This window comes from Herpailurus yagouaroundi, unplaced genomic scaffold, assembly GCF_014898765.1.
Source record: "Herpailurus yagouaroundi ecotype Mexico unplaced genomic scaffold, PumYag 28, whole genome shotgun sequence".
NCBI classification, from domain to species: domain Eukaryota; kingdom Metazoa; phylum Chordata; class Mammalia; order Carnivora; family Felidae; genus Herpailurus; species Herpailurus yagouaroundi.
Window position 1 is genome coordinate 90241248 of NW_024412376.1, and position 27672 is coordinate 90268919.

The window sequence follows — 27672 nt, forward strand, 5'->3', positions numbered from 1 at the left end:
TTCTAAACTGATGGTCTCTATTACCACCCATAGTCTTTTGATCCCAATATTTTAAGTTTGATAAATCCTAAATCACCTTTAGGATACATTTATATTTGGTGATGTTGGACCCTATTCTTTTTTTTTTTAATTAAAAAATGTTTTGAAGTTTTACTTATTTAATTTGAGAGAGAGAGAGAGAGAGAGAGAGAGAGTGAGAGAATAAGCAGGGGAGGGGCAGATAGAGGGAGAGAAAACCCTAAGCAGACTCCTTGCTGTCAGCGTGGATCCTGATACAGGGCTTGAACTCAGAACTGTGAGACCATGACCTGAGCTGAAATCAAGAGTTGGACACCTAACCCACTGAGCCACACAGTGCCCCTGACCCTATTGTTATGACTTAAGCTGAAGGGTATTGGAATATGATACTGTAAATACTGAGAGCTACAATGATGTCAATGCTATTTTAAAGGGCTTGTAACACCTCCTTTTTCATCACTTAAATTTAGAGTTTTAGGGCACCTGGGTGGCTCAGTCGGTTAAGCATCCTACTGTTGGTTTCCACTCAGGTCATGATTTCATGGTTCCTGAGTTTGAGCCTGCATGGGGCTCTGCACTGACCATGTGGAGCTTGCTTGGGATTCTCTCTCTCTCTCCCTCTCTCTGCCCCTCCTGCCCTCTCTCTCTCTCAATATAAATAAACTTAAAAAAAATTTACATTTTGGGGGCACTAGGGTGGCTTAATGGTTGAGCATGTAACTTGGGCTCAGGTCATGATCTCGCAGTCTGTGAGTTCCAGCCCTGTGTTGGTCTCTGTGCTGACAGCTCAGAGCCTGGAGCCTGTTTCAGATTCTGTGTCTCCTCCTCTCTCTCTGCCTCTCCCCAACTCATGCTCTCTCTCTCTCTCTCTCTCTCTCTCTCAAAAATAAATAAAAATTAAAAAAATACAGGTTTTTAAAAATACGTTTTTTCTTACAGCACTTTGGAGAAAACCAACTCAGAATATCTTAAAATCACTCTTCAGGTTTTTTGTTATTTGTTTTTTGTTTTTAAGGTCTCTCAGGAAATGACTCCTTTGTTTTGTTAAATACTAAAACAATGCTTTTAATTATTGTTTGCATTCTTTTTTTAATTTTTTTAAAATGTTCATTTTTTTTTTTTTGAGAGAGAGTGAGAGAGAGAGAGACAGAGACAGAGACAGAGTGTGAGTGGGGGAGGGACAGAGGGAGGGAGACACAGAATCTGAAGCAGGCTCCAGGCTCTGAGCTGTCAGCACAGAGTCTGACATGGGGCTAGAACCCAGGAACTGTGAGATCATGACCTGAGCCGAAGTCGGATGCCTAACTGACTGAGTCACCCAGGCACCCCCCCCCTTTTTTTTTTAATTTTTTTTAATGTTTACTTTTTTTTTAATTTTTTTTTAACGTTTATTTATTTTTGAGACAGAGAGAGACAGAGCATGAACGGGGGAGGGTCAGAGAGAGGGAGACACAGAATCTGAAACAGGCTCCAGGCTCTGAGCTGTCAGCACAGAGCCCGATGCGGGGCTCGAACTCACGGACCGCAAGATCATGACCTGAGCCGAAGTTGGCCGCCTAACCGACTGAGCCACCCAGGCGCCCCTATGTTTACTTTTTTTTGAGAGAGAGAGACAGAGAGAGAGAGAGACAGTGTGAATCAAGGGAGGGACAGAGAAAGGGAGACACAGAATCTGAAGCAGAATTATAGTTTGCATTCTTAAATAGTTCAAAGTAGTCAAGAAAATGTTGTTTACACCAGTTCTTGTTTTATAAGCATTTTATAAGTAGAGGTATGATTTGTGCCTCATTCTTTGGTTACTTTCAACTCTTCAAAAGCCCAGTTTAGCATGAGAAGGGATTTTCTGGCTCAAATCATGAAGAGCTGATATTAAGAAATGAAATTTGGGGGCATATTACATGCACATAATTCATGGAATAACTGCTTAGGAGTCCATTACTGTTCATTGGAAATGTAAACCAATGGATTCCCATCTTAGCATCATCACATTGTTGTCTAGTCATACAAATTACTAATTCCTCACACCCATAAAGATAGACTTAGAACAGTATCTGAGAATGTGAAAATTCAACTTTTTTTTTTCTTTAGTGGTGAATTCTGGTGATAAAAAGAAAGAAAATGAGCACCTTGTCATGTTTTAAATCAGCATGGGGAAATTCTCAAGTGGATGTGACAGCTCTCAGAATGCTTGGCGCTCCCTTCGTTAAGGACTGTCAGTCATAGTTAGCAACAACAGAGATGTTGTTTGAACCTAAATAAAAATTACAGAGAGCTTTTTTGAGTTAATATCTGTAAGAACAGAACATAGAAGAAATTTGTCTCTATAGCCCAGTTAGCCTGTCACTGGGAATTACTCTCATTTTCCCTGTGTTCATTAGGGTCAGTAAACAACAGAGCTAGCCAATATAATTTTTGTTATATTCAAATTGAATGTGAAATATCAGATAACATTACAAAGGAATAGCTTTAGCTACCACATTATAAGGTTTGAATCCTTTGGGGCTTTGTGACTAGGACATTGATAAATTTCATATATTTGACATCTACACTATTAAAGTGGATGTCTTTTTGGAGTTATTCTTCTATGCAAAGTTTTAAAGAGATGCTCTCTCATCAGCAAGCTCTTTAGTTGCTTAATTTGATAGAGAAGAATGTCTGACTCTTCTTTTAATGGAAATGAGAAAGTTGTGATTCTCTGTAACACTACAATCCATCTGGCAGTGGAAAGAACTATTTTCTTCAAAATATTGTTCTGGGATCTCAAAGACCGTGGTTTTCCTCTCCTGTTAACTCTTGTGCAGGAGCCATCAAGCTATCTTCTACTATTCCTAAAGGCCCCCTTTCTATTCATCACTGGCATCTGTGGAGCTATTTGATCTTTAAGAAAGCTATCAAAGGAATTTTCCTTCTTTATTCTTTCCAATAATTCTGTCTGCTCTTCTCATCAGAAGTGTTTTCAGTTTTTGTTTTTGTTTTTGTTTTTGTTTGTTTGTTTGTTTGTTTGTTTTTGGTCCCATTTGGCTGTGGCCGATTTTGCTGGTTCCTAGCATTCCTGAAAGAACTGTGTCTTTCTTATTTATGACCTAGATCTCAAAGCATCTAGGTTGGGCACAATACACAGCATACCCAAGAAATAGTTATTAAACCGGTTAATGTAGTTCATTCCTTGTTTTCCTTTTGTCCCTGGCATATAGTTGGTACTTAATATATGCTTGTTGGTAAATAAACATATGGAATAGCTTCAAATATTTTGCAGGACTATAAGTATTCATACTTCATAGATCAGACAAAACCATGTGAGGCAAACTCTGAAATTTCCCTTTGCAAATAAACAGGAAACATAACTACATACAACCACGTGTGTGAAAAAGTCACAGAGCACCCTTCGCTCCAGCCCAGATGAAATTGAGAGTCACTGCCCATAAACTAAACATAAGGATCTTCAAAAATCAAACCCTAGTTGTTTAAGTATTTGATTGCAGAGAGATGCACATAGACACGGAAATAAAAGAAGATATAAAATGACAACAAAACTTGCATAAAATTGGTCTCTCATTCATGCATTTCACTATCTAATTCACAAGCTCTAATGTTCCAGCCAAACAGATGTACCAAGTTTATCTCTATAATGGGCCATACTGCTTTTGCACAGTTGGATTCCCTGAGCTGTTTTTCCAGAATGCTTTGAAGTTACGTATTTTTTTAAAAAGTCAGAATTAGTAAACAACTCACATATATTTAACATTTTTCTTTTAGTGGTCCCTAAATTCTTTTTTCAGAAATTTATGTGATAATACATAAAAATGCTTTTTAGCCCTATTCAATCTTGTCTACTGATTCAATAAAGACTGTAATTCTGAATAACAGCTGTACTTCTTAAAAAGACTATGTTTTTATTGAAAATTATACCTAATTTTAACTACATTGCCTGTGCATGGACACTGTCATTGACTGATTCTTTTTTCATAGGCTTTAGGAGCATTTTCTTGATTTATTTTTAATCAAAATGTAAAGATGCTCTCTGGATCTTTTAATGAATTCACCTTTCATTGTTAGGAAGTGGAAGAATAGCAGCATTTCAAAGATGAAGTAGTTAATCATATGCAATTCAGCATTATCCATCACTAAGAATTTGTATAAATGCACAATCAACCTATAGGCTGTACAATTCATCTAAAGGCCCAGTTAGGATGGAAAAGTGCTTAACCTATTTGTAACTTTTGATATCTGTATCATGCTTACAGAACTAGAAAAGCCTGGTAGCCATATGGGTAATTTTACTTATCTTTTTCTCTTTAATGTGCTCCAAAAATTACAAGAATTTGGCTACCTAGAGGCAGAGTTCAGAAAGCATATCAACATCCTCAAAAATAAAGTTCAATGAATTGGAGACCTTATTCAAAAGTTCTGTATCTTATCTACTTAATAAAATACATCAGTAGAGACATTCTGAGTAACTTCCTCTTAGGTTTAGGGAGTTTAGACCATTGGGGAACAGATTATAATCTAATAAGCACAATATTGCAGTTAACTCTATTCTTGGTTTAATTAACAATTTAGCATGTAGTTATTAATTTAGTTGATCGGTTTGCATTTATCAAACACTTAATATATATAAGACCCTGAACTATAGGCAAAGGGATGATAAAGATAAATAAGACACTGTTTTGTGCTCAAAGGACTCAGATGGAGACAAATGGGGGGAGGGGAAAGGCAATTACACCATATATTTTTTTTTATTTATATATGAAATTTATTGTCAAATTGGTTTCCATACAACACCCAGTGCTCATCCCAAAAGGTGCCCTCCTCAATACCCATCACCCACCCTCTCCTCCCTCCCACCCCCCATCAACCCTTAGTTTGTTCTCAGTTCTCAACAGTCTCTTATGCTTTGGCTCTCTCCCACTCTAACCTCTTTTTTGTTTTTTGTTTTTTTTTCCTTCCCCTCCCCCATGGGTTCCTAAGTGCTATGATAAATATATCTTCAGAAGCATAGAAGATGGTCCTTAATCCCGCTAAACATTTCCTAAAAGAAGTGAAAGCAAAGCAAGAATTAGAGGATGCATAACAACTTGCCATATGAAAGCAGTGAGTGGGAATAGAGATTAAGCAGCTTAGTAATAAGGCATTTCAGGAACTGAAAAGAGCAGAAGCAATGGCAGAGAGTCATGACACAATCTTGTGTTCAAGGGACAAAAGCTGTTTGGAGTAACTGGAGAATTAGATGTGATGCATGAGTGGTAAGAGATGAGAATTGAGCACCGGACAGGAGCCTACTGGTGGAATATTGTTCATGTTCTAAATAGCTTTTAAACTGTGGGCAGTGGGGGGCGCCTGGGTGGCTCAGTCGGTTAAGTGGCCGACTTCGGCTCAGGTCATGATCTCGTGGTCCGTGAGTTCGAGCCCTGCGTCGGGCTCTGTGCTGACAGCTGAGAGCCTGGAGCCTGTTTCCGATTCTGTGTCTCCCTCTTTCTGACCCTCCCCTGTTCATGCTCTGTCTCTCTCTGTCTCAAAAATAAATAAACGTTAAAAAAAATTTTTTTTAAACTGTGGGCAGTGGGGAGCCAAAGGAAATATTTAAAGAATGGAAATTATGTGGTTAGCTCTCCCTGATAGCAAAAACCTAGCTATAAAGTATGTGGGGCATATATTTGCAGGGGACAAAACTGAAATATAAAGATCCTGAGAAATGAGTTAGGCCTAATCTTGAGAGCAGTGGAGACTTCTCTGTGTAGGTGAGACAAGATTTCCACTTCTAGAAATATTTAGAAAGTAAAATTCACAGGACTTGATTATGGTTGGATATAAGGGATAGAAGGAAGAAGAAATCAAAACTATTTTCAAAGTTTCTAACCTGATTATCTGAGTAGTTAGTAATGCATCAGCTTGAATATAGAATATGAGAGGCTACAAAGCTTTAAAGTATAAAATAAATTCAATTTTTTGGCATGTTGGAATTCACGGTACTTCTGCTATATCCAGAGCAGCTGGATATACAAAACTAAAAGAATGGATGATGCAGATTTGGTGGTCAATTGGAAATTGATGGTTATTAAAACCATATACAGAAAATTGGATGGATTGGGAAGAACTGAGGTGAAAACAGAGGTTAATTACATCTAACTATACCAACTTCTATTTTTAGTCACTGTTCATATCTGTCAATGTCTCCTATCTCTCCTCATTTACGGACAACTTTGGCACGTGGCTCATTTTCCTCCAAGCAGACCATAATTGCAGATGGCTCATCCAATGCTCTAGGCTCTCAGTTCCTTGATCAGCTTTAAAGTCTTTCAACAACTCTTAACCTCAGGAATCCATAAATAAAAACTTCAAACTCTCTCACACTGATGTTTCCACTTTTGTCTTTGGCCTCATCAAGAACCCTATTCTCTCTTACTACTACTCTATTACTCTCCAGGCTACTCTTACTGCATTCTCATTATTGGTATTTCTAATTTTTTATTGCTCCATGTACCATAAGAACTACCATTTTAATCATTATCTTTCCAATAATCTAAAATCATTTGCCTTGTTATACATTTTCCATGTGCCTCACTATCCACAGCTGAATCTAATCAGTTTTTGTTTTTTATTTGGTAAATTATGTGATCCTTATAGAAGTTATTGTATCTAAGAATTTCATAATTTTTAGCCATTTTAAACCTTGTAACAAAGCCATATGATGGGCACAATCGGTACGTTGCCTGCAAGAGGAACTCAAACTGTCATACAAGTTTGTGATCCCCAATCTGCATTGTAATATTCGTCTGTTTTATTGACTCTTTTTTCTCTTTTTGGAATGCTCTCTATGGAGAAATTAACTATCGTGCTGTGAGAAAGGCCAAACTATCCCATGAAGAGAGACCACAGAAGAAAACTGAAGCTACAAGCCCTCAGTCAGCATCAGCCACCAGACATGTAAGTGAAATGCACAAGCCTACAGATGAGTTCATCTTCAGACTTTAAGTCGTCTAGTCGAGTCCTCAGACATCACTGAGTAAAGACAAGCCATCCTTTGCTGGAAGTCGAGCTACCCAGCCTGTGTGGCAAAGCCTGGGCTGTGGATGGATTGGTGACTGCAAGGCGGCCCACCGACAGTGAAGCTTCTTGTCCTCCCGCTTTTAGATAGTGTGGTCTTAAAACTACTTGGGGTATTGTCTGTTGGGGAATTGCCCTCAGCAGGCCCCCTGGGAAAAGAACCATTAGGGAAGAAAATAAGGTTCCGCAAGAAATTGGGCGGCCTTACATTTGGCCCTTGCCATCCCCATGGAGACTCCTCTACTTACAGGAAGGATAGCCTCATGCATTTGCCAGCAAAAGCGGCCAACGAAGGAGAGACATATGGATCCGAAAGCCCCACTCCGGTAACTAAGGAGTGTATCTATGGACACAGGTCACTCTGACCCCTAGGCCCACCTGGCCCCCAGGAGGCATTCCAGATGATGATTGAACCTAGTCGGTTAAAGCTACAGAATGGTTCACTGGTTCCTAGGTGCATTGTCTCTCTGAGAATGTATAAGGTGTGGGTTTCTAAGGCCCTCTTGGCCCCCTTCTTGGCACCTCTGACCCAGGTGAACCCTTTTGTTCTTTAAAACCACGAATGGTTCAGGGAAACAACTAAGAGGTCGTGTCCCTGTAACTGTTCCACTTGAGATGTTGAGAGATAAATGGCCTTTCGTGAAAACAGCAAAGCAAGAACTTTATAAATTATAAACATAGATATATAATAAAAACAATAAAAGAAATTAATCAATAAGCAAAGGGCAGGAGGGGACGTTATGACAAAACAATCACGTTATTCCTTACTGAGGGATTATACAAAGGAACAATTTTAGAATTGGGTAATGTTAGAAAAACATAGATGACGTATGTTACAAGGAAATCACTAGCAAATATAATGCCATGTTTACTGCAATAAATCGGCCAGTTCAACACACTGCTGTTGTTTGTGTCCATTTTTATTTTAGTTTTTTATTTTAGTTTCTTATTTTAGCTTTTTATTTTAGTTTTTTATTTTGATTTTTGTTTTGTTTTATTTTCACTTTTTTGCTGACACCATTCATCCTTCGGGAACCCCTGGACATGCTGAAGCTGGACTCTGGCAACCCTTCCAATGTCTTGTCTAAACTTCTGACCCACAGAATTGGTAGAGGAACTTGTTATGTAGCTATAGTCACTGGAATATTACCTATAGCAAAGTTTATTGCTAAATCCAGCAAATATCTTTTTGATTTGTTTTTTGATTTTTTGAAATGTTTAACATAGTCAACCAAACCCTACATATTTAAATACTCTCTTTATTTTGTATGTATATCACTGCATACTATACACGGTGCTTGGATCTTTCTCATCATTCCTTGTCAGTTACCACGGAAAGCCCATCTACCCATTCCTTTCCTTAGGGCTCTGTCCACGGCCCTCTCTGGGCCAGTGGTCTCAATCAGGAGTATGAAGTTGAGAACAAATACTCAAATTTAATGGAAGATCTAATAGCAAGTGTGAATAAAAAATATGATGCTATTGACAGTTGTAAATATTAAGGCTAAAGTGTCATGTATCTCCATTGTGACACATATTTCTCCTCTTCAATACATGTGACATGTGACAGGTTTGTAAGAAACTATCAATCCCCTAAGTATATTATTATTTCATTCTGTACAATGGCTGTAGTCTCAAATAAGGAGTTCAATAATTATTATTGTATTCTAAAATGGTAAGAGCCAAAGAATTAACCTGACAATTTTAAAGAGTAGGGTAAATTAAATATTGAATAACAAAACAAAGACATTCTTTTTTTTTTTTTTTTTAATTTTTTTTTTCAACGTTTATTTATTTTTGGGACAGAGAGAGACAGAGCATGAACGGGGGAGGGGCAGAGAGAGAGGGAGACACAGAATCGGAAACAGGCTCCAGGCTCTGCCATCAGCCCAGAGCCTGATGCGGGGCTCGAACTCACGGACCGCGAGATCGTGACCTGGCTGAAGTCGGACGCTTAACCGACTGCGCCACCCAGGCGCCCCAACAAAGACATTCTTTACATTTCATTGTTACAATGAAATTGTAAGTTAAATCACTGGTAAAGATTATATATTAAGATGAAAAATAAAACAAAATTTCTTATCAGAGTCTTAAATTAATCAAAGTTTTTCATTGTCAATGAATATTTTTAATACATTAAACAATGTCTCTGAATAAAGAACAAGTCCTAACGTGTCTTACATATGTAAATAATTAAACAGTATCTGGTCTGGTAGTAAGTTGTTTCATCCTCATAAGGCAATTTCTCAGAATGTCAGAGAAAGGAAAAATAATTTAGGCGGGAAGGAAGGGGAATCTGATCTTGAGTTTCTTGTGAACCTTATCTCTGACATTTATTTCTGGCTTTGTTTATGAAATTGAACCTACATCAAAAGATAATGAACCATTTTTGCAGGACTCCTCCTGTGTTTGAGATCCTCTAGGAAAGATCTGGAAATGTTCTTTTCTGAGCATTGCTGTGAAGACCCTTTAGAACACTTATTGATGTCAGATACTGAACATTCTTAACTGATTCATGGCATTTGAAACATATCCTTTTCTCATACCAAAATGTTTTTTTTTATTCTCCTTACCTTGCTGTACAAAGGATCCGTAGACAAACCACATGGAGTTGTAGAGAGTAGTAGATGTCATTGATCCCATTTGTAATCGTGGGGGATTAAGCCAATTTAGGAGGTAGACCAGAAGACCCACCAGAAGAACAGTGCCAGCAATGCAAGCCCATAGAGAGAGATCAAATGGTGCGAGACAGGCAAACATATCCACTGTCTTTTCAGCCCTTCGAAGTAGTACTCCCACTGAGTAGTCCATGTAGCGTGTTGTAAAGTCCACCACATTCTCACGATCTGGGGTGATGGTTAAAGCAGAAATCCCTATGTCAGCTCTCTGAAAAATTGAAAAGAGAAAATAATAAATTAACAATGTGGAAAACAATTTGATTTGTGGTGCTTCAACTTGCCTGAAGGAAACGAAAATAGATGCCTCAGGCAACATCTTTAGTCTTTTTATATAAACGGAAAAACACTGCAGATATTTCTTAGAGGAGAGCTCTGTATGAATTTTGCATTTCTTACTGCAAATCTTGCCCCACCAGAGTCAGATAAATGACCTTGTTCATATTATCAGTGCATGTGAAATCAATGAAGAATATTTCAAACAGATAACACCTGAAGGAAATTGTCTTTTTTTCTTGAGTCCTTTTTATCAAAGCCGTCATTAACACAGTAACAAAGGCAAAACATATTCTAAGGAATGCTTTCTGAGAAAATGTTCCCAAGATATTTTTATTATGTTCTTAAGATGTAAATTATTAGATAGCATATTTAAAAAAAAACCCCTCAACACAGCATTTACTCTTGGTTTAGATTTCTCTGCATCAAAATTTATATTATTGATTTCTAAATGCATTACAGTCAGAACTTTCATATAGCACTGTTATAGTGTCATTTGCCAAAAGTCTCTACTATGATTTTATTGCACAAATCTCAGAAATGTCTTAACAAAAAATGAAAAATTAAGGAGACATAATTCTTCTCAGAGTAACAACTCTTCTTTTCAATGTGTATCTCCCTAGATTCTCAGTGATAGCATTAAAAATGGCAGTACATGCTATTTTACTTATTTGAAGCACAGAGTAGAATTGTAGGGAGAGCACAGAACAAATGACATATTTAAATTCTATAATATGAGAACACATATTTAAATAACCAGAAGATGTATTTTGTTTGAAATAATGATCCATGGCTGTGATTAAAGCTGTGGGAAGCTCCTTCCAGACAAATAAAAATAATAGTAAATTGTGTGTTGAACATTTTTGCTATTATTTTTCTTCCTTACTTATTGTTTTATGAAGGAAGACAGCAACAGGTTTTATTGCTTTTGGACACCAAACAAAACGGAACAAAAGAAAACAAACAAAACAAAAAAGAAACAAAAAAACATGTGAAGTAACATACCAAACGAAATGCTAAACTGGCTCAAATAAATCTAGTGTCTGAAGTAATAATGGCTTCAAAAATATTCTACATGTATTTAAGAATCATGTGCGTTTGTGTGTGTACATATATATGCACATATATGCATATGTTTATACATACATATCAGTCCATATATATTTGTTGCTAAGTCCAGTACTAAATATTTAAATACATTTTCTTATTTAATCCTTACAATATGAATGTAATTCATGAATTGTGTGTTTTCCCCTTTATTTCATACAGAAACTACAAGAATTGTGTACCTTGTTTAGTTCTCATTGTTTATAAGTATAGAAGTCAATACTAAAGCTAGGTTTTTCTTACTACAAATCACAGCTCATAACCACTTACCTCATTGCAAAAATCCTTCATTTTCCAAATGATGCAAATGGTAGGTGGTTAAGATAACTGGTTTTAGGACAAGTTTTATCTTAACAGAGTCTCAAATTTTGTGGGTTTTTTATTGTAGTATTTATATTGCAACAAGGCCATATTAGTATACACACCATGAGCTTATAATTATTAACAGAGAGGTATTATACTTAATAACATATGTGAAAATAAACTTTCAGAGAAATAATTATTATTGCTTTCAGGCTCATGTTTTTATTTATTTATTTATTTATTTATTTATTTATTTATTTATTTATTTTTAAGTAGGTGTCATACTCAACATAGAGGCCAAGGTGGAGCCTGAACTCATACCCTGAGATCAAGACGAGCTGAGATCAAGAGTCGGATGCTTAAATGACTGAGCCACCCAAGTGCCCCTCATATATTTATTTTCTATAGCTAAGTATTAGGAATTTGGTCTTTTAAGGTTGAAAAGCTAACCTGGATCCTTATTTCTCCAGTTCTATCTTTTGTAAACTTCAGTTTATCTATTTGTGAAATGAATGTAACTATATTAGTGTGACTACTGTGAGTGGACTCATATTATCTTAATCCTAATGGTAATAAATATCTCTCCGAGATTCATTAGGCTTTCAGAAGTTGCCTTTAGTTTTTCAGGACATTACAGTACTATGGATCAGTAATCCAGTAATTGATGGACTACTGAGCTAATGCATTTTATGACTCAATCACAATCAGAATATTTCACCTATGGAAGAACTTACTGACAACAAGTTGACTATGTGTAAACTTTCATCAATATTTTTCTAATAATTCAATGTTAACATTTAAATGATCATGAATTGGAATAGTCACATACTAATTCTACTAATAGGTAAGTATCACGAAGTGAATTTGTATAATGGAGAAAAGATATTTAGGGAATAATGTGTGTTTTCTTTTTGGAAAAGGAAACTGATTATATTGTATATGCTAACAGATTTATTAAATATAATAATTACTTGTCATATTTTTACGGAGAACTAACTTCCTAGGTTCTGGTCCAATTTTAACACTTGGCTACTCTGTTTTCAAGGAGAAATTCCCAGTATTCCTGTGGAGGGCATATCAGAATCATGTGATAAGCTTTTCAAACTGCACAAATACATTTATATACAGACACAATATAAACACATATACACACATTTTCTCATCCCTGAGATATGTATACACCTTTCTAAGAAAGTACTTCATCCTATTCTACAGAATCACAATATTGAGCAGATAATTGTGCTTCATATGAGTATGTGATAGTCCTTACTTGTATTAGAATTTTATTGGAGCAGGAAAAAAAAAAAAGCCAAGAACCACTGATTCAAAAAAGTTAACTTCTTGAATATCTCCAAACTACCAAAAATGATCAGAAACAAATGATCATTCCTATCCTCCCTCCCTGCCTCCTTCACTGTCTTCCTTCCTTTTCTTTTCCTCTTCTTTTTTTTCACCTTCTCTCCCTCCCTTCCTTCCTTATCACTTATTTATCTAATTATTTACCTGTCTATGTATGCATATATGTCAATTCACTTTTCCAGTTTCTACATTTCAAATCTTTACTGTCATGAAATCTTTAATTTTCTCAGTAACCACCCCTCCCAACTCTTGAAAGATGACCTTAACTGCTATCTTATAAGGAACATAAAAGATATCAGATTAAAATTCAGGCTTATTTCTACCTTCTACCACTCAACATATATCCTGCACCCAGCCTATTCTATTTAACGTCTATTTACAATGAAAGAACTGTCTTCCTTCCAAAAACCAACCCACCATTAGTAAACTTATCAACCAATTCCCTCTTTCAGATATTTAAACTCCTATCTTTTATGTATAAAACATCATCCTATCAACTAAATTTCCTATGAAAAGATTCTGTAACTCCTTTGCATTAAAATAAAAACAACAAAAAAAGAGAAAAGTCTGTCCTCCTCTCCTACAACTTCTGAATCGCAGTTATTACCTTTACTTCCTCTCTCTTTTTTCACAATTTTCTTTAAAGATTTGTCTCTATTTCCCAATCTCCTAGTAAGTCTGGGAAGATTCTTTTGTACCCATATTGCTAAGCACTCTATTATTCAAGGGACACAGCACTTTTTAAGTTTTGCATTGCTGACTCAAATGGATACAATTTAGTGCTCATCTGTTTAGGTTTCTTGACAACATTTGGCAATGATGACTGCTTTCTCCATCATAAGCACTCTTTTCCTTGGATTTCATGACATGACATAAGCTTCTTTTTCATTTCCTTTTTCAAGCTTATGTTGGCAATCCTCTGGACTTGGGCTTTATAGACTTTTCCCATTTGATCTTCCGCCTAGGCAATCCCATTTATATACATTACTTCCATTGTCCCCATTCATACATCAGATTTACAAATTTATATTTCTAGATATAGATCTGAGGTCTGGAGTCCAGAGTGATTTATGTAACTTCATAATTGATACTTCTATTAGAAGTCTCAAAAATACCTCAGATTTAACATGGCCAAGACCATACTCAGGCTGTTCAACTCTAACTAGTCTTCTCTCAGTGTCTCCTTCCTCAATGAATATCTTTTCACACAAGTCTTAAATCTTGGTGGTTTCATTATCTTTTCCAATCTTACACCTCCTGTCTTATCTGTAACTATTGATTCTACCTCCTGGCAATCCTAATATACATTCGCTTCTCTACTATTGTCAGTTCTCACCATTGCTTTTATGGGCTTATTAAGAGTCTATCTGAAATCTACCTTTTCTTTTTTCTTAATTTCCCTATTGCAGTAAAAGTAATGTTTCTGTTGAGCAAATCTATCTGTCCCTTACACAGCTTAAAGGTTTTCAATGCATTTGCATTGCTCTGAGGAAAAGGATTCAAATCTTTAACATAACCTATACATTTTTAGATGGATTATCCTCAACCTACCTCAACATATATATATACTGGACTATTTTTCTTTCCAGCACTACTTCCTGATGCATGGTCTTTGTACATGTTATTTCCATTGAATGGATTGTCCTTCCTGAAAATTCTTCAAGTAAACTCATATTCATATTCATAAATCAGCTCAATTATCACTTCCTCGGGGAAGCTATCCATGACCCCCATGATTAGAATAATAATTCTTGTTATTTATACTACCAGAAGTCTATATCCCTCACTTCTCTAGCAGTTCTGACAGTTGTAATTTTACAAATATTTGTGTGATCCTTTGAATAATGTCTGACTTTTCTACTAGACTGCAAGCTCCATGACTAGTTTTTATTTTTGTTTTAAATTGACATATTCCTGGTATCTACCACCTTTGTTTGGCATAGATTCATGATCAATAAAAACTTGCTTCACATGTAAAGAAAGATGGAACATTCACTGGATGCTTGTTATTCAATTCTTATAAATCTCTTCTATTCTTCAGCATTCCCAACAGAAAGAGATTTTTACAGAATAAAAACAAAATATAATATAAAATTTATGAAGTTTTATAGCAGTAATAAAAAATTTGTATCTTAATGAATAATTGCCTCAATAATTAAAATAAGGTTCTTGGTTTATTAATATGTTTCTATTTATGCTATTTGTCATTCGCTAAGGTAATCAAGAGTCTACTATAGTAGGTTTAATATATTTCAAAATATTAATATATGTCAAATGTTTAATGAATAAGTGATTATTTAAATTTTAGAAAGAACTAACTCTAAAATTGGAATATAAAGAATTTTTTTCAAAATATTCTAATTACACAGTCTAAATGTTTTCATTGAAAGAAGATAAAAGATTTGTATTATTTCAAGTCATGAAAAGGAGATGGGTGGACATTACAAGGGGGCATGGCTAATAAGCCATACAATAATTGAATCTTAGAAGCATAAACTTAGAGAGCTTGGAAAACATTTGTTCTAAATTTAATCTGAAATAAATGGTCATGTCTCACAAATAATTATCTAATTTACGCTTGACCATAATGCTAGGGACATGATATTAGTAATAGTTACACATTTTTTTAATGCTTAGTATATATCTAATGCCATGTCATATGTTCCAAGTCCATTATTTTTTTAATATTATAAGTCCAATTGCATCTTTTCAAGATGAACAATTTATATTTGACATATTCCAATTAACACAAAGCTTTCATTATATAAGGAACTGATATCTGCTCCCCTATATATCTTCTATTAAGTGTCTTAACGTTGTCATCTATACATCACATTATAAATCTGAATAGATGTACCTAATCTTTCAAATATTTGAAAAGTACTATTTTATTCTCCAATTGGAAATAACTATTTTAACACAAAAAACAATTTGCTTTTACACTCTTCTCAAAATATGGTTTCCATATCCCTCAAAATACTGATCATTTTCTTACAAACATAATCTAATTAATCAATGTTTCCTCAACTGATATGAATAATATAGTTTTTGAAAATAAAATTAAAGCTTGGATCATTTTTACTAGGTGAAGTACAACATTGCCTTAAACTAAACTTATGGTCAAACATATTTCTAAATGAAACACTATCAATCTAGAACTTCTCATAAGTCCTATGGAATTGATTTTGAACCAAATGTTGGATTTTATATTTGTCTATCATCAGTTTCATTCTTTGGTTCTTTGGTCTTTCACATCTATTGGAAACATTTTGAATTGTTACCTATCAATCACTACATCAACATTTTCTGCTAGCCTTGGTTCATTTGGATGTCTGAGAAGCAGGCTTTAATTCTTCACCCACATTGCTAGCAAGATATTGATAAAAAATACATGGGCAAATCCCAGTCATTGCAATTTGCCTCTAAAGTTCTTCCAACTCTGATGGTAGCTCATTAGTTAACACTCCAAAATGTTTTTTAATCACCCACAAGTATCCTTTATTATAGTGTAATCCAACAAGGCTTCTCTATATAGTTTTTAAGTACTTTGTAAAAGGCATTATTAAACTCAAAATGCATGTGTAACCAGATTTTCATTTTCCAATGATAGTTCATGGTATCAAAAACAAAAATGAACTGCTTACTTATTTTATCACCTATAACACATCAGATCAATAATCCATCCTGTACTTTTTCAGAGAATAAAATCAAAGTCACTAGTCAGTCAAGCAGAATGGATTTTTTTTTGTAATTTTAAATATGTCAGTCTCCAACTGTATAACATTCCCCTTTTCCATGTTTTGTACATATTATCCATAGCAACTCATAAGTCACCTCAGAAAATGCACTAATTGCCCTAGGATATCATTCATTTGAACCTAGAAATTTGAATTGATTAAAAGTACATACAATGAGCTTTAATTTCCTTGAGATTCTTTACCCCTTATATCTCCCACCTTAAGGATTTTTTGCATAAAGTGGAAGGAAAATAGTTATTGAAGACTTTTGGCACATATTTAACAAGTATTAGGTCTCTCTCTGCATATCCAACTTCTTAAACTATATATTTCCTTCTCTTGCTCTTCAAAAGAATGGGCTGATCATAGATTTTTAAAATTTCTTGACAGTCTGCTTAAATATTATTTTATATTCTTTGGTGTTCAAATAGTGTTTTAGTGTAAAAATTCTAAGTTTGCTTGTGAGAAAGCAGATGTTAAAGAAATTCTAAAGCACGAAGAAAAGAAAGGTGATGAAAGAAAGAAGAATGTTATCTTTCATCTTCAGCTAAAGATACATGACATGACTTCGGGTAAGTAGCCAAGCTTTCATCATTTGAAGATTACTCATCTGTACAATAAATGGATTATAACTGGTAATATAAGAGCCCTTTTAACTCTGAAATTTTAGTGCTAAAAATTATTTATTGAGACCTTATTATATAATTATTCTATGTTTGTTAATAGAGGAATATATGTGTTTTGGTTCTAAAGACTTTAAAGTTTCGAGGAGAAGATGGCGGCCTAGGAGGGCGCTTGGCTTACCGCGTCCTGCTGATCACTTAGATTCCACCTACACCTGCCTAAATAACCCAGAAAACCACCAGAAGACTAGCGGAATGGAGTCTCCAGAGCCAAGCCCAGACGAGAGGCCCACGGAAGAGGGTAGGAAGGGTGGAGAGGCGGTACGCTACATGGACTGGCGGGAGGGAGCCGGGGCGGAGGAAAGGCCCGCCGGCCAAGCAGAGCCCCCGAGTCTGGCTTGCAAAAGCGGAAGGGCCGGACGGAGTATGTTCCGACAGCAAGCTGGAATTGACATCTGGAAGGTTATAAGCTAACAGCTCTGCTCAGAGAGCAGGAAGGCTGGAGGACAACGGGAGGGAGAGTTGCTGAGCCCCGGGACGAGAGAGCTCAGTTTGGCGGGGAACAAAGGTGCTCACCAGCGCCATCTCCCTCGCCCATCCCCCAGCCAAAATCCCAAAGGGAACCATTTCCTGCCAGGGAACTTGCTTGCAGCGTGCAAACACCCAAAGCTGTGCTTCTGAGGATCCACACCTCCAGCAGTGGGTCTGACTCCCTCCTGCTGCCACAGGGCCCCTCCTGAAGTGGATCACCTAAGGAGAAGCGAGCTAAGCCTACCCCTGGTGCCCTCGTGCACCTTGCCTACCCACCCCAGCTAATATGCCAGATCCCCAGAACCACAAGCCTGGCAGTGTGCAAGTAGCCCAGATGGGCCATGCTACCTCACAGTGAATCCCGCCCCTAGGAGAGGGGAAGAGAAGGCACACACCAGTCTGACTGTGGCCCCAGCGGTGGGCTGGGGGCAGACATCAGGTCTGAATGCGGCCCCACCCACCAACGCAAGTTATTCAAGGCAGCACAGGGGAAGTGCCCCGCAGTCCTGCACCACTCCACGGACTATCCAAAATGATGACACGGAAGAATTCCCCTCAGAAAACATCCAGGAAATAACAACAGCCAATGAACTGATCAAAAAGGATTTAAACAATATAACAGAAAGTGAATTTAGAATAATAGTCACAAAATTAATCGCTGGGCTTGAAAACAGTATAAAGGACAGCAGAGAATCTCTTGCTACAGACATCAAGGGACTAAGGAACAGCCAGGAGGAGCTAAAAATGCTATCAACGAGTTGCAAAATAAAATGGAGACAACTACGGCTCGGATTGAAGAGGCAGAGTAGAGAATAGGTGAACTAGAAGATAAAATTATGGAAAAAGAAGAAGCTGAGAAAAAGAGATAAAAAAATCCAGGAGTATGAGGGGAAAATTAGAGAACTAAGTGATGCACTAAAGAGAAATGATATGCCCATAATTGGTATTCCAGAGGAGGAAGAGAGAGGGAAAGGTGCTGAAGGTGTACTTGAAGAAATAATGGCTGAGAACTTCCCTGACCTGGGGAAGGAAAAAGGCATTGAAATCCAAGAGGCACAGAGAACTCCCTTCAGACATAACTGGAATTGATCTGCACGACATATCATAGTGAAACTGGCAAAATACAAGGATAAAGAGAAAATTCTGAAAGCAGCAAGGGATAAACATGCTCTAACATATAGAGGGAGACCTATAAGACTTGTGACTGATCTCTCTTCTGAAACTTGGCAGGCCAGAAAGGAATGGCAGGAGATCTTCAATGTGATGAACAGGAAAAATATGCAGCCGAGAATCCTTTATCCAGCAAGTCTGTCATTTAGAATAGGAGAGATAAAGGTCTTCCCAAACAAACAAAAACTGAAGGAATTTGTCACCACTAAACCAGCCTTACAAGAGATCCTAAGGGGGATCCTGTGAGAAAAAGTACCAGAGACATCACTACAAGCATGAAACCTATGGACATCACAATGACTCTAAACCCATATCTTTCTATAATAACACTGAATGTAAATGGACTAAATGCTCCAACCAAAAGACATAGGGTATCAGAATGGATAAAAAAACAAGACCCATCTATTTGCTGTCTACAAGAGACTCATTTTAGACCTGAGGACACCTTCAGATTGAGAGTGAGGGGATGGAGAACTATTTATCATGCCACTGGAAGTCAAAAGAAAGCTGGAATAGCCATACTTATATCAGACAAACTAGACTTTAAATTAAAGGCTGTAACAAGAGATGAAGAAGGACATTATATAATAGTGACAGGGTCTATCCATCAGGAAGAGCTAACAATTATAAATGTCTATGTGCCGAATACAGGAGCCCCCAAATATATAAAACAATTACTCACAAACATAAGCAACCTTATTGATAAGAATGTGGTAATTGCAGGGGACTTTAACACCCCACTTACAGAAATGGATAGATCATCTAGACACACGGTCATTAAAGAAACAAGGGCCCTGAATGATACATTGGATCAGATGGACTTGACAGATCTATTTAGAACTCTGCATCCCAAAGCAACAGAATATACTTTCTTCTCGAGTGCACATGGAACATTCTCCAAGATAGATCATATACTGGGTCACAAAATAGCCCTTCATAAGTTTACAAGAATTGAAATCATACCATGCATACTTTCAGACCACAATGCTATGAACCTTGAAACCAACCACAGGAAAAAGTCCGGAAAACCTCCAAAAGCATGGAGGTTAAAGAATACCCTACTAAGGAATGAGTAGGTCAACCAGGCTATTAGAGAAGAAATTAAAAAATATATGGAAACAAACAAAAATGAAAATACAACAATCCAAACGCTTTGGGATACAGCGAAGGCAGTCCTCAGAGGAAAATACATTGCAATCCAGGCCTATCTCAAGAAACAAGAAAAATCCCAAATACAAAATCTAACAGCACACCTAAAGGAAACAGAAGCAGAACAGCAAAGGCAGCCTAAACCCAGCAGAAGAAGAGAAATAATAAAGATCAGAGCAGAAATAAACAATATAGAATCTAAAAACACTGTAGAGCAGATCAACGAAACCAAGAGTTGTTTTTTTGAAAAAATAAACAAAATTGATAAACTTCTAGCCAGGTTTCTCAAAAAGAAAAGGGAGATGACCCAAACAGATAAAATCATGAATGAAAATGGAATTATTACAACCAATCCCTCAGAGAAAGAAGCAATTATAAGGGAATACTATGAAAAATTATGTGCCAACAAACTGGACAACCTGGAAGAAATGGACAAATTCCTAAACACCCACATGCTTCCAAAACTCAATCAGGAGGAAATAGAAAGCTTGAACAGACCCATAACCAGCGAAGAAATTGAATCAGTTATCAAAAATCTCCCAACAAATAAGAGTCCAGGACCAGATGGCTTCCCAGGGGAGTTCTACCAGACGTTTAAAGCAGAAATAATACCTATCCTTCTTAAGCTATTCCAAGAAATAGAAAGGGAAGGAAAACTTCCAGACTCATTCTATGAAGCCAGTATTACTTTGATTCCTAAACCAGTAGAGACTCATTAAAAAAAGAGAACTACAGGCCAATATCCCTGATGAATATGGATGCAAAAATTCTCAATAAGATACTAGCAAATCGAATTCAACACCATATAAAAAGAATTATTCACTGTGATCAAGTGGGATTCATTCCTGGGATGCAGGGCTGGTTCAACGTTCGCAAATCAATCAATGTGATACATCACATTAATAAAAGAAAGATAAGAACCATATGATCCTGTCAATCGATGCAGAAAGGCATTTGACAAAATTCAGCAACCTTTCTTAATAAAAACCCTCAAGAAAGTCAGGATAGAAGGAATATACTTAAGGATCATAAAAGCCATTTATGAAAAGCCCACAGCTAACATCATCCTCAGTGAGGAAAAACTGAGCGCTTTTTCCCTGAGATCAGGAACACGACAGGGATGTCCACTCTCACCGCTGTTGTTTAACAAAGTGTTGGAAGTTCTAGCATCAGCAATCAGACAACAAAAGGAAATCAAAGGCATCAAAATTGGCAAAGATGAAGTCAAGCTTTCACTTTTTGCAGATGATGTGATATTATACATGGAAAATCCAATAGACTCCACCAAAAGTCTGCTAGAACTGATACATGAATTCAGCAAAGTTGCAGGATACAAAATCAATGTACAGAAATCAGTTGTATTCTTATACACTAACAATGAAGCAACAGAAAGCAGAAAGACAAATAAAGAAACTGATCCCATTCACAATTGCACCAAGAAGCATAAAATACCTAGGAATATATCTAACCAAAGATGTAAAAGATCTGTATGCTGAAAACTATTGAAAGCTTATGAAGGAAATTGAAGAAGATATAAAGAAATGGAAAAACATTCCGTGTTCATGGATTGGAAGAATAAATATTGTCAAAATGTCAATACTACTCAAAGCTATCTACACATTCAATGCAATCCCAATCAAAATTGCACCAGCATTCTTCTCGAAACTAGAACCAGCAATCCTAAAATTCATATGGAACCACAAAAGGCCCCGAATAGCCAAAGTAATTTTAAAGAAGAAGACCAAAGCAGGAGGCATCACAATCCCAGACTTTAGCCTCTACTACAAAGCTGTCATCATCAAGACAGCATGGTATTGGCACAAAAACAGACACATAGACCAATGGAATAGAATAGAAACCCCAGAACTAGACCCACAAATGTATGGCCAACTAATCTTTGACAAAGCAGGACAGAACATCCAATGGAAAAAAGACAGTCTCTTTAACAAATGGTGCTGGGAGAACTGGACAGCAACATGCAGAAGGATGAAACTAGACCACTTTCTCACACCATTCACAAAAATAAACTCAAAATGGATAAAGGACCTGAATGTGAGACAGGAAACCATCAAAACCCTAGAGGAGAAAGCAGGAAAAGAGCTCTCTGAGCTCAGTCGTAGCAATTTCTTACTTGACACATTCCCAAAGGCAAGGGAATTAAAAGCAAAAATGAACTACTGGGACCTTATGAAGATAAAAAGTTTCTGCACAGCAAAGGAAACAACCAACAAAACTAAAAGGCAACCACTGGAATGGGAAAAGATATTTGCAAATGACATATCAGACAAAGGGCTAGTATCCAAAATCTATAAAGAGCTCACCAAACTCCACACCCGAAAAACAAATAACCCAGTGAAGATATGGGCAGAAAACATGAATAGACACTTCTCTAAAGAAGACATCCAGATGGCCAACAGACACATGAAAAGATGCTCAATGTCGCTCCTCATCAGGGAAATACAAATCAAAACCACACTCAGATATCACCTCACGCCACTCAGAGTGGCCAAAATGAACAAATCAGGAGACTATAGATGCTGGAGAGGATGTGGAGAAATGGGAACCCTCTTGCACTGTTGGTGGGAATGCAAATTGGTGCAGCCTCTCTGGAAAACAGTGTGGAGGTCCCTCAAAAAATTAAAAATAGACCTACCCTATGACCCAGCAGTAGCACTGCTAGGAATTTACCCAAGGGACACAGGAGTACTGATGCATAGGGGCACTTGTACCCCAATGTTCATAGCAGCACTCTCAACAATACCCAAATTATGGAAAGAGCCTAAATGCCCATCAACTGATGAATGGATAAAGAAATTGTGGTTTATATACACAATGGAGTACTATGTGGCAATGAGAAAGAATGAAATATGGCCCTTTGTAGCAACGTGGATGGAACTGGAGAGTGTGATGCTAAGTGAAATAAGCCATACAGAGAAAGACAGATACCATATATTTTCACTCTTATGTGGATCCCGAGAAACTTAACAGAAACCCAAGGGGGAGGGGAAGGAAAAAAAAAAGTTAGAGTGGGAGAGAGCCAAAGCATAAGAGACTCTTAAAAACTGAGAACAAACTGAGGGTTGATGGGAGGTGGGAGGGAGGGGAGGGTGGGTGATGGGTATTGAGGAGGGCACCTTTTGGGATGAGCACTGGGTTTTGTATAGAAACCAATTTGACAATAAATTTCATACATTGAAAAAAAAAGACTTAAAGTTTCAATAGACCTCTCTAGGTAAATAAAGTATATAAGTTATTACTATCCATAGGAGAAACCAAAGCAGAAGTACTGGGGAAAAGAAAAATAACCAAATTGTCAAATTAATAAAAAATTATTTTTTTTCAATGTCAAGATTTTATGTATTTCTTTGATAGAAACAGATATATTTTAATATGTCACTGTTGTAGATTAGTATTTCAGTTACTTACCAACACATAACAAAAATTAATTATGTTTCAAATACACCACTGGAAATGATTAAATCTCCAGGTAGACCAATGAAATTGTTGTTAAACTGACTTTTATTCTGAAATTAAGATCATACTTAATAATTCTAGAAAATGTTTAAAGGACAAAAAGTTATAAAGAAGACATTTAAATCTAATAAGACAACCACACTTAATGTTTTCATATCTTTACTTTTATACTTTTATACAAGTATTTGTGAACTCATGGAAAGAATGATATTAATTTGATTATAGTTTAGCACCTGATAAGGCAGCTAATAATCCAATTAACATAAGTACTAAGGAGATTTTACTTACTACTATCACTACTATTTAATATTTACATAGTGCCTGCTATGCACTAAATACTTTTCAATGATTAATTCAGTAAATCTTCACAAATACCCTGTGATCACGACCTGAGCTAAGACCAGGAGTTAATGCTTAACCAAGTGAGCCACGCAGGGGTTCCTGTTTATTTTCCTTTTCTTTCTTTCGTTTTTTTTTTTTTTTTTTTGAAAAAAAATCAAATGCTTGTGTGAAATTTTTAATTTGATTTGGAGTTTTATGTCACAATTTCATTTTTCTTTGTAGTTGTCTATGTGAGAAAAACTTTGATAAGCCAATTGATAAACCAAAGTATTGAGTCATACTCTGAGTAGTTTTGAATGGAATCTGTCCAATTATTTTTATATTCCTAGATAATTTGTAAACAAGGTTCCTAGTTCAATAGAACTTCTTTCTGTCATTGTAGTAACATACGGCTTCTTTAATGGGAGGTGTTTTTTTTGTTTTTGTTCTTGTTTTTGTTTTTAAGAGGGGGTTTTAGAGGGGGTTTCTGTTTAGTTTCTACAGGATTCTTAATTTTCCTCATTTACTACCCTCACTTTACCTTCATTAAAACATCTGCAAAGAGCACGTGTCTTCTCTATTTCCGCTTCTCCAGGAAGTAATGATTCCCTGAGGTTATTGCTGTGGCACACTTACCACTTAGTCCCTTCCCCTTAGCTAGTGCTGTGGTTTACCAAGTTCCAGGTTTGTGTTCCACACATTAACACTTGTTAAGTTAAATTTTCTCTTCTGCTTCATGCATAATCTCTTTCTTTTAAATGGAGTCATTTAAGTCTTTCTTCTCCCTCTTCTCATAGATTTGTAATCTCAGTTGGGACTCCAACTGAATCTGTTGGGATATTCTGTTGGGATTTTATATACTTATAGATAATTTGAAGAATATAGTGATCTCTGTGTGGGATTTTCTGTGGTCAGATGTGATTTTATTTGTATTTGTAGGTGATTTTATAATTTGGGGAATGAGGCATGGGAAGTCTCAAATGCATGTGGCTGCTCTTTCCCAATTTGATCTCAAATGACACTTATATTTTGGTCATTTTTTATGATCATTATATGCATTTTACCTGTTTTTATTAATAATCTAAAACAAGGAGTAATATAATTTCCTCATGTTAAATAATTACTCTATTTCTGAAATAAATCCTATTTGGTAATACTTGATTATATTTTAATTTGCTGATGGGTCAAATTTAAATGGACACATTTTAGGATTTTGGGATATATCCATATTCATAAGTGATACTTCATATTGTTTTCTTTTTGTGTGTGGTATCATTGTTAGATTTTGTTTGGAGGGATATTCTAGCTTTATAAAAGTAATTGGATAACTTGTATGAAATGTTTTAATCATTTGTCCTATTCTTTCCTGAAAGGAATGAAGAAAATAAGTAATAACCTTGATTAATTTGCTTATAAATAATTTTGGTATATTTGAAAAATAATTGTAGTTGTTTTTTCTTGAGTCAATTTTAATTATGGGATGTTTCCTTGACAATAATTCATTTATTAAGATTTTTCAAATTAATAATTATAGAGTTGTGTTTATTATCTATTTAAACTTGTGAACATTTTCCTTATTTGATATACACTTTCTCTTTTTCAATGTAACTATTTATGCATCCCATTCTATTAACCCAGACTTGCCAGAAGTTTGTTTTTGTTTAGGTATTTTCAAAGAACTGAGATTTTTTTCCCTTTACCAATTCTATACTTATAAATTTTAAAGTATGAATTTTTACTTTATTATAACTTAAGCTTTAGTAGTTTTCATTGGGGTTTTATTATTTTATTTATTGAGATGAATGCATGCTTCCTTATTTTAATTTAATAATTAAATAGGCCTTAAAAATTCACATTTTTAAAAAAGTTTCAAAAACAATTTTCTTGTAGTTCTTCATCTTTATTTTTTAAATAGAATGTATGTTTAGTTTTTATTTCTTCTTTTGCTCTAAAACTAGTTTAGGAGGGTTTGCTCTTTTTAATTTTTGTTCACTTATTTTTAATTTTCAAGTGGTTTGAGATTTTATCTTGTAGTTGCTTAAAATACTTTTATTAATTTTAGTTTCATCGTATTTTGAACAGGTAATTTGTTAAGTATTATTTATTTTATGTAGAAACTAAGGAGTTTCAGGGGGTACCTAATATATTATCATATTTTCTAATTTACCTATGAGCCCTCACTATCTGTAGGAAACAAATTTATCTAAGTAAACTTTATTAATTATACTATTTATATTGTATTTAATACTTTACAAATTTAAAAAAGTAAGTAATTTAGCCACAATTCAAAATTAGCAGATTCTATGCAACAGTCCAAACTTGGCATTTTTGTAAAAATTGGAATATGTAGCAATACATTTTCATGGATCTGAGAGGCAGCTGCCCCTTTAGAAAGTGCAGGAAATTTCCAATTAACTTTAGCTCTCACCATGCAAGCACAGTGCATGCATATGCACTTATATCCAATTTCACTCATTTATCTTTGCCTGTTCTCTGTTAAGTATTTCAGTTTATAATCCTCCACTCTTTCTTGATGTTATTAACCTAACCTATCACCATGGCAGATTACAAAAACAACCAGAAAATTCTTCCCATTTCCATACACATGCCCTGTTGCCATGTGACCCTACAGCTCTTCCCACAAGGTGGTCCAGCCTATTTCCCTATCCTTTTGATCTGGGATTAGCCAGTGATGTGGCACTCAGTGGGAGAGAAGCATTATGATACAAGTAGAGCCTTGAAAGGTTTGCGCAATGGAGGTTGCCCTTTATCTTGCTGTGCTTGGAACCCTGGACCACCATGTGACTGAACACTAACTTGCCTGCTGGAGAACAAGAAGCCACGCAGAGGATAACAGTGGTGCCACTGAGCCTCAACAGTGAGTAGACAGTCAAATGTTATGCTTTCGGTTGAGCTCACGGCTTGCTCTTAGCTGCACTCTGTACTCTTCCAAATTAGGGCAATTTATGGCATTTGTACAGGGTCCCTGGAAAGCTAAAATTTCTTAGGACTGTGCTTTCCTGAAATCTGACAACTTCTGGTTGATGAGAGCCACCCTTCCTTAATTTACAGTAATGTATTTAATTTTCTTCTGTTATAGTTATTTGAACGTATCATTTGAAAATTTAAAAAGGGAGGTTGGATGCTTATATTTGCTCGAAAAAGTGAATAGGAGTTTCACAAATTGCCCCAAAGTTTATGACCATAGTTTGTAAAAATGTCTTCCAAACTCAGTAGACACATAAGAAGAGGAGCATCTTGGCAATGCTCAAATATGACAGGGTAGTGAATATTGCCAGCTAATTAGAAAGTTTTTTTTCCCCAAGTTTTAGCTTTTAAAAATGTGGGAATAGGGATTTTCTAGCTTAGACTTCCAATAAAATATGTGAATTTGTCAGATAAGTTAAACCATATGAGTCCATTTAGCTCAACATGTAAAACGGCTCAATGTAAAAACAAAACACAACAGAAAAGCATATGTATTACAGCACTGGCTAATAAGGTTGGCATTGATACAATATAAAAAAGCAAAACTAAGAAGAAAAATAAATTTGAATATTAAATTGTAAAAACAATATTACAAATACATTCTAGTTTTTAAAGGGAGAAAACATAAAACCTGCCTATTCTTTTCTTACAAGTAGAAGAAATGCCCACAATATCACTGGCTGAAACATCATATAGAAGTTCTATAACTAACAGACCCAGGCTGATAAAGTTTCTAGTGTTAGGAATCAGACTAATTTTCTCTTGCTCTGCTCTCCTCGGTACATAGTTTTCAACTCATGATTTAAGATGGTTGATTGAGCTCCAGCCATTTTACTGACATTCTTGTGAGGAGGAATGACGAGCATCAGAATAAAAAGAATCCTTGCTTTAAACAAA

At 35.9% G+C, this 27672-nt stretch overlaps 1 protein-coding gene and 1 long non-coding RNA gene across 2 annotated transcripts in view; one reads left to right on the plus strand and one right to left on the minus strand.

Moving 5' to 3' along the window:
• GRID2 (glutamate ionotropic receptor delta type subunit 2) overlaps nt 1-27672 on the minus strand; it is a 1464148-nt gene that overhangs the window by 299180 nt on the left and 1137296 nt on the right. The window contains exon 11 of the mRNA XM_040478406.1: nt 9636-9948. Within this exon, the coding sequence (XP_040334340.1) occupies nt 9636-9948 (313 nt within the window). The remainder of the gene's footprint in view (nt 1-9635; nt 9949-27672) is intronic.
• The window catches only part of LOC121032393 (uncharacterized), a 50167-nt gene continuing 48621 nt past the window's right edge, over nt 26127-27672 (plus strand). The window contains exon 1 of the long non-coding RNA XR_005791260.1: nt 26127-26665. This is a non-coding gene — a long non-coding RNA (uncharacterized LOC121032393). The remainder of the gene's footprint in view (nt 26666-27672) is intronic.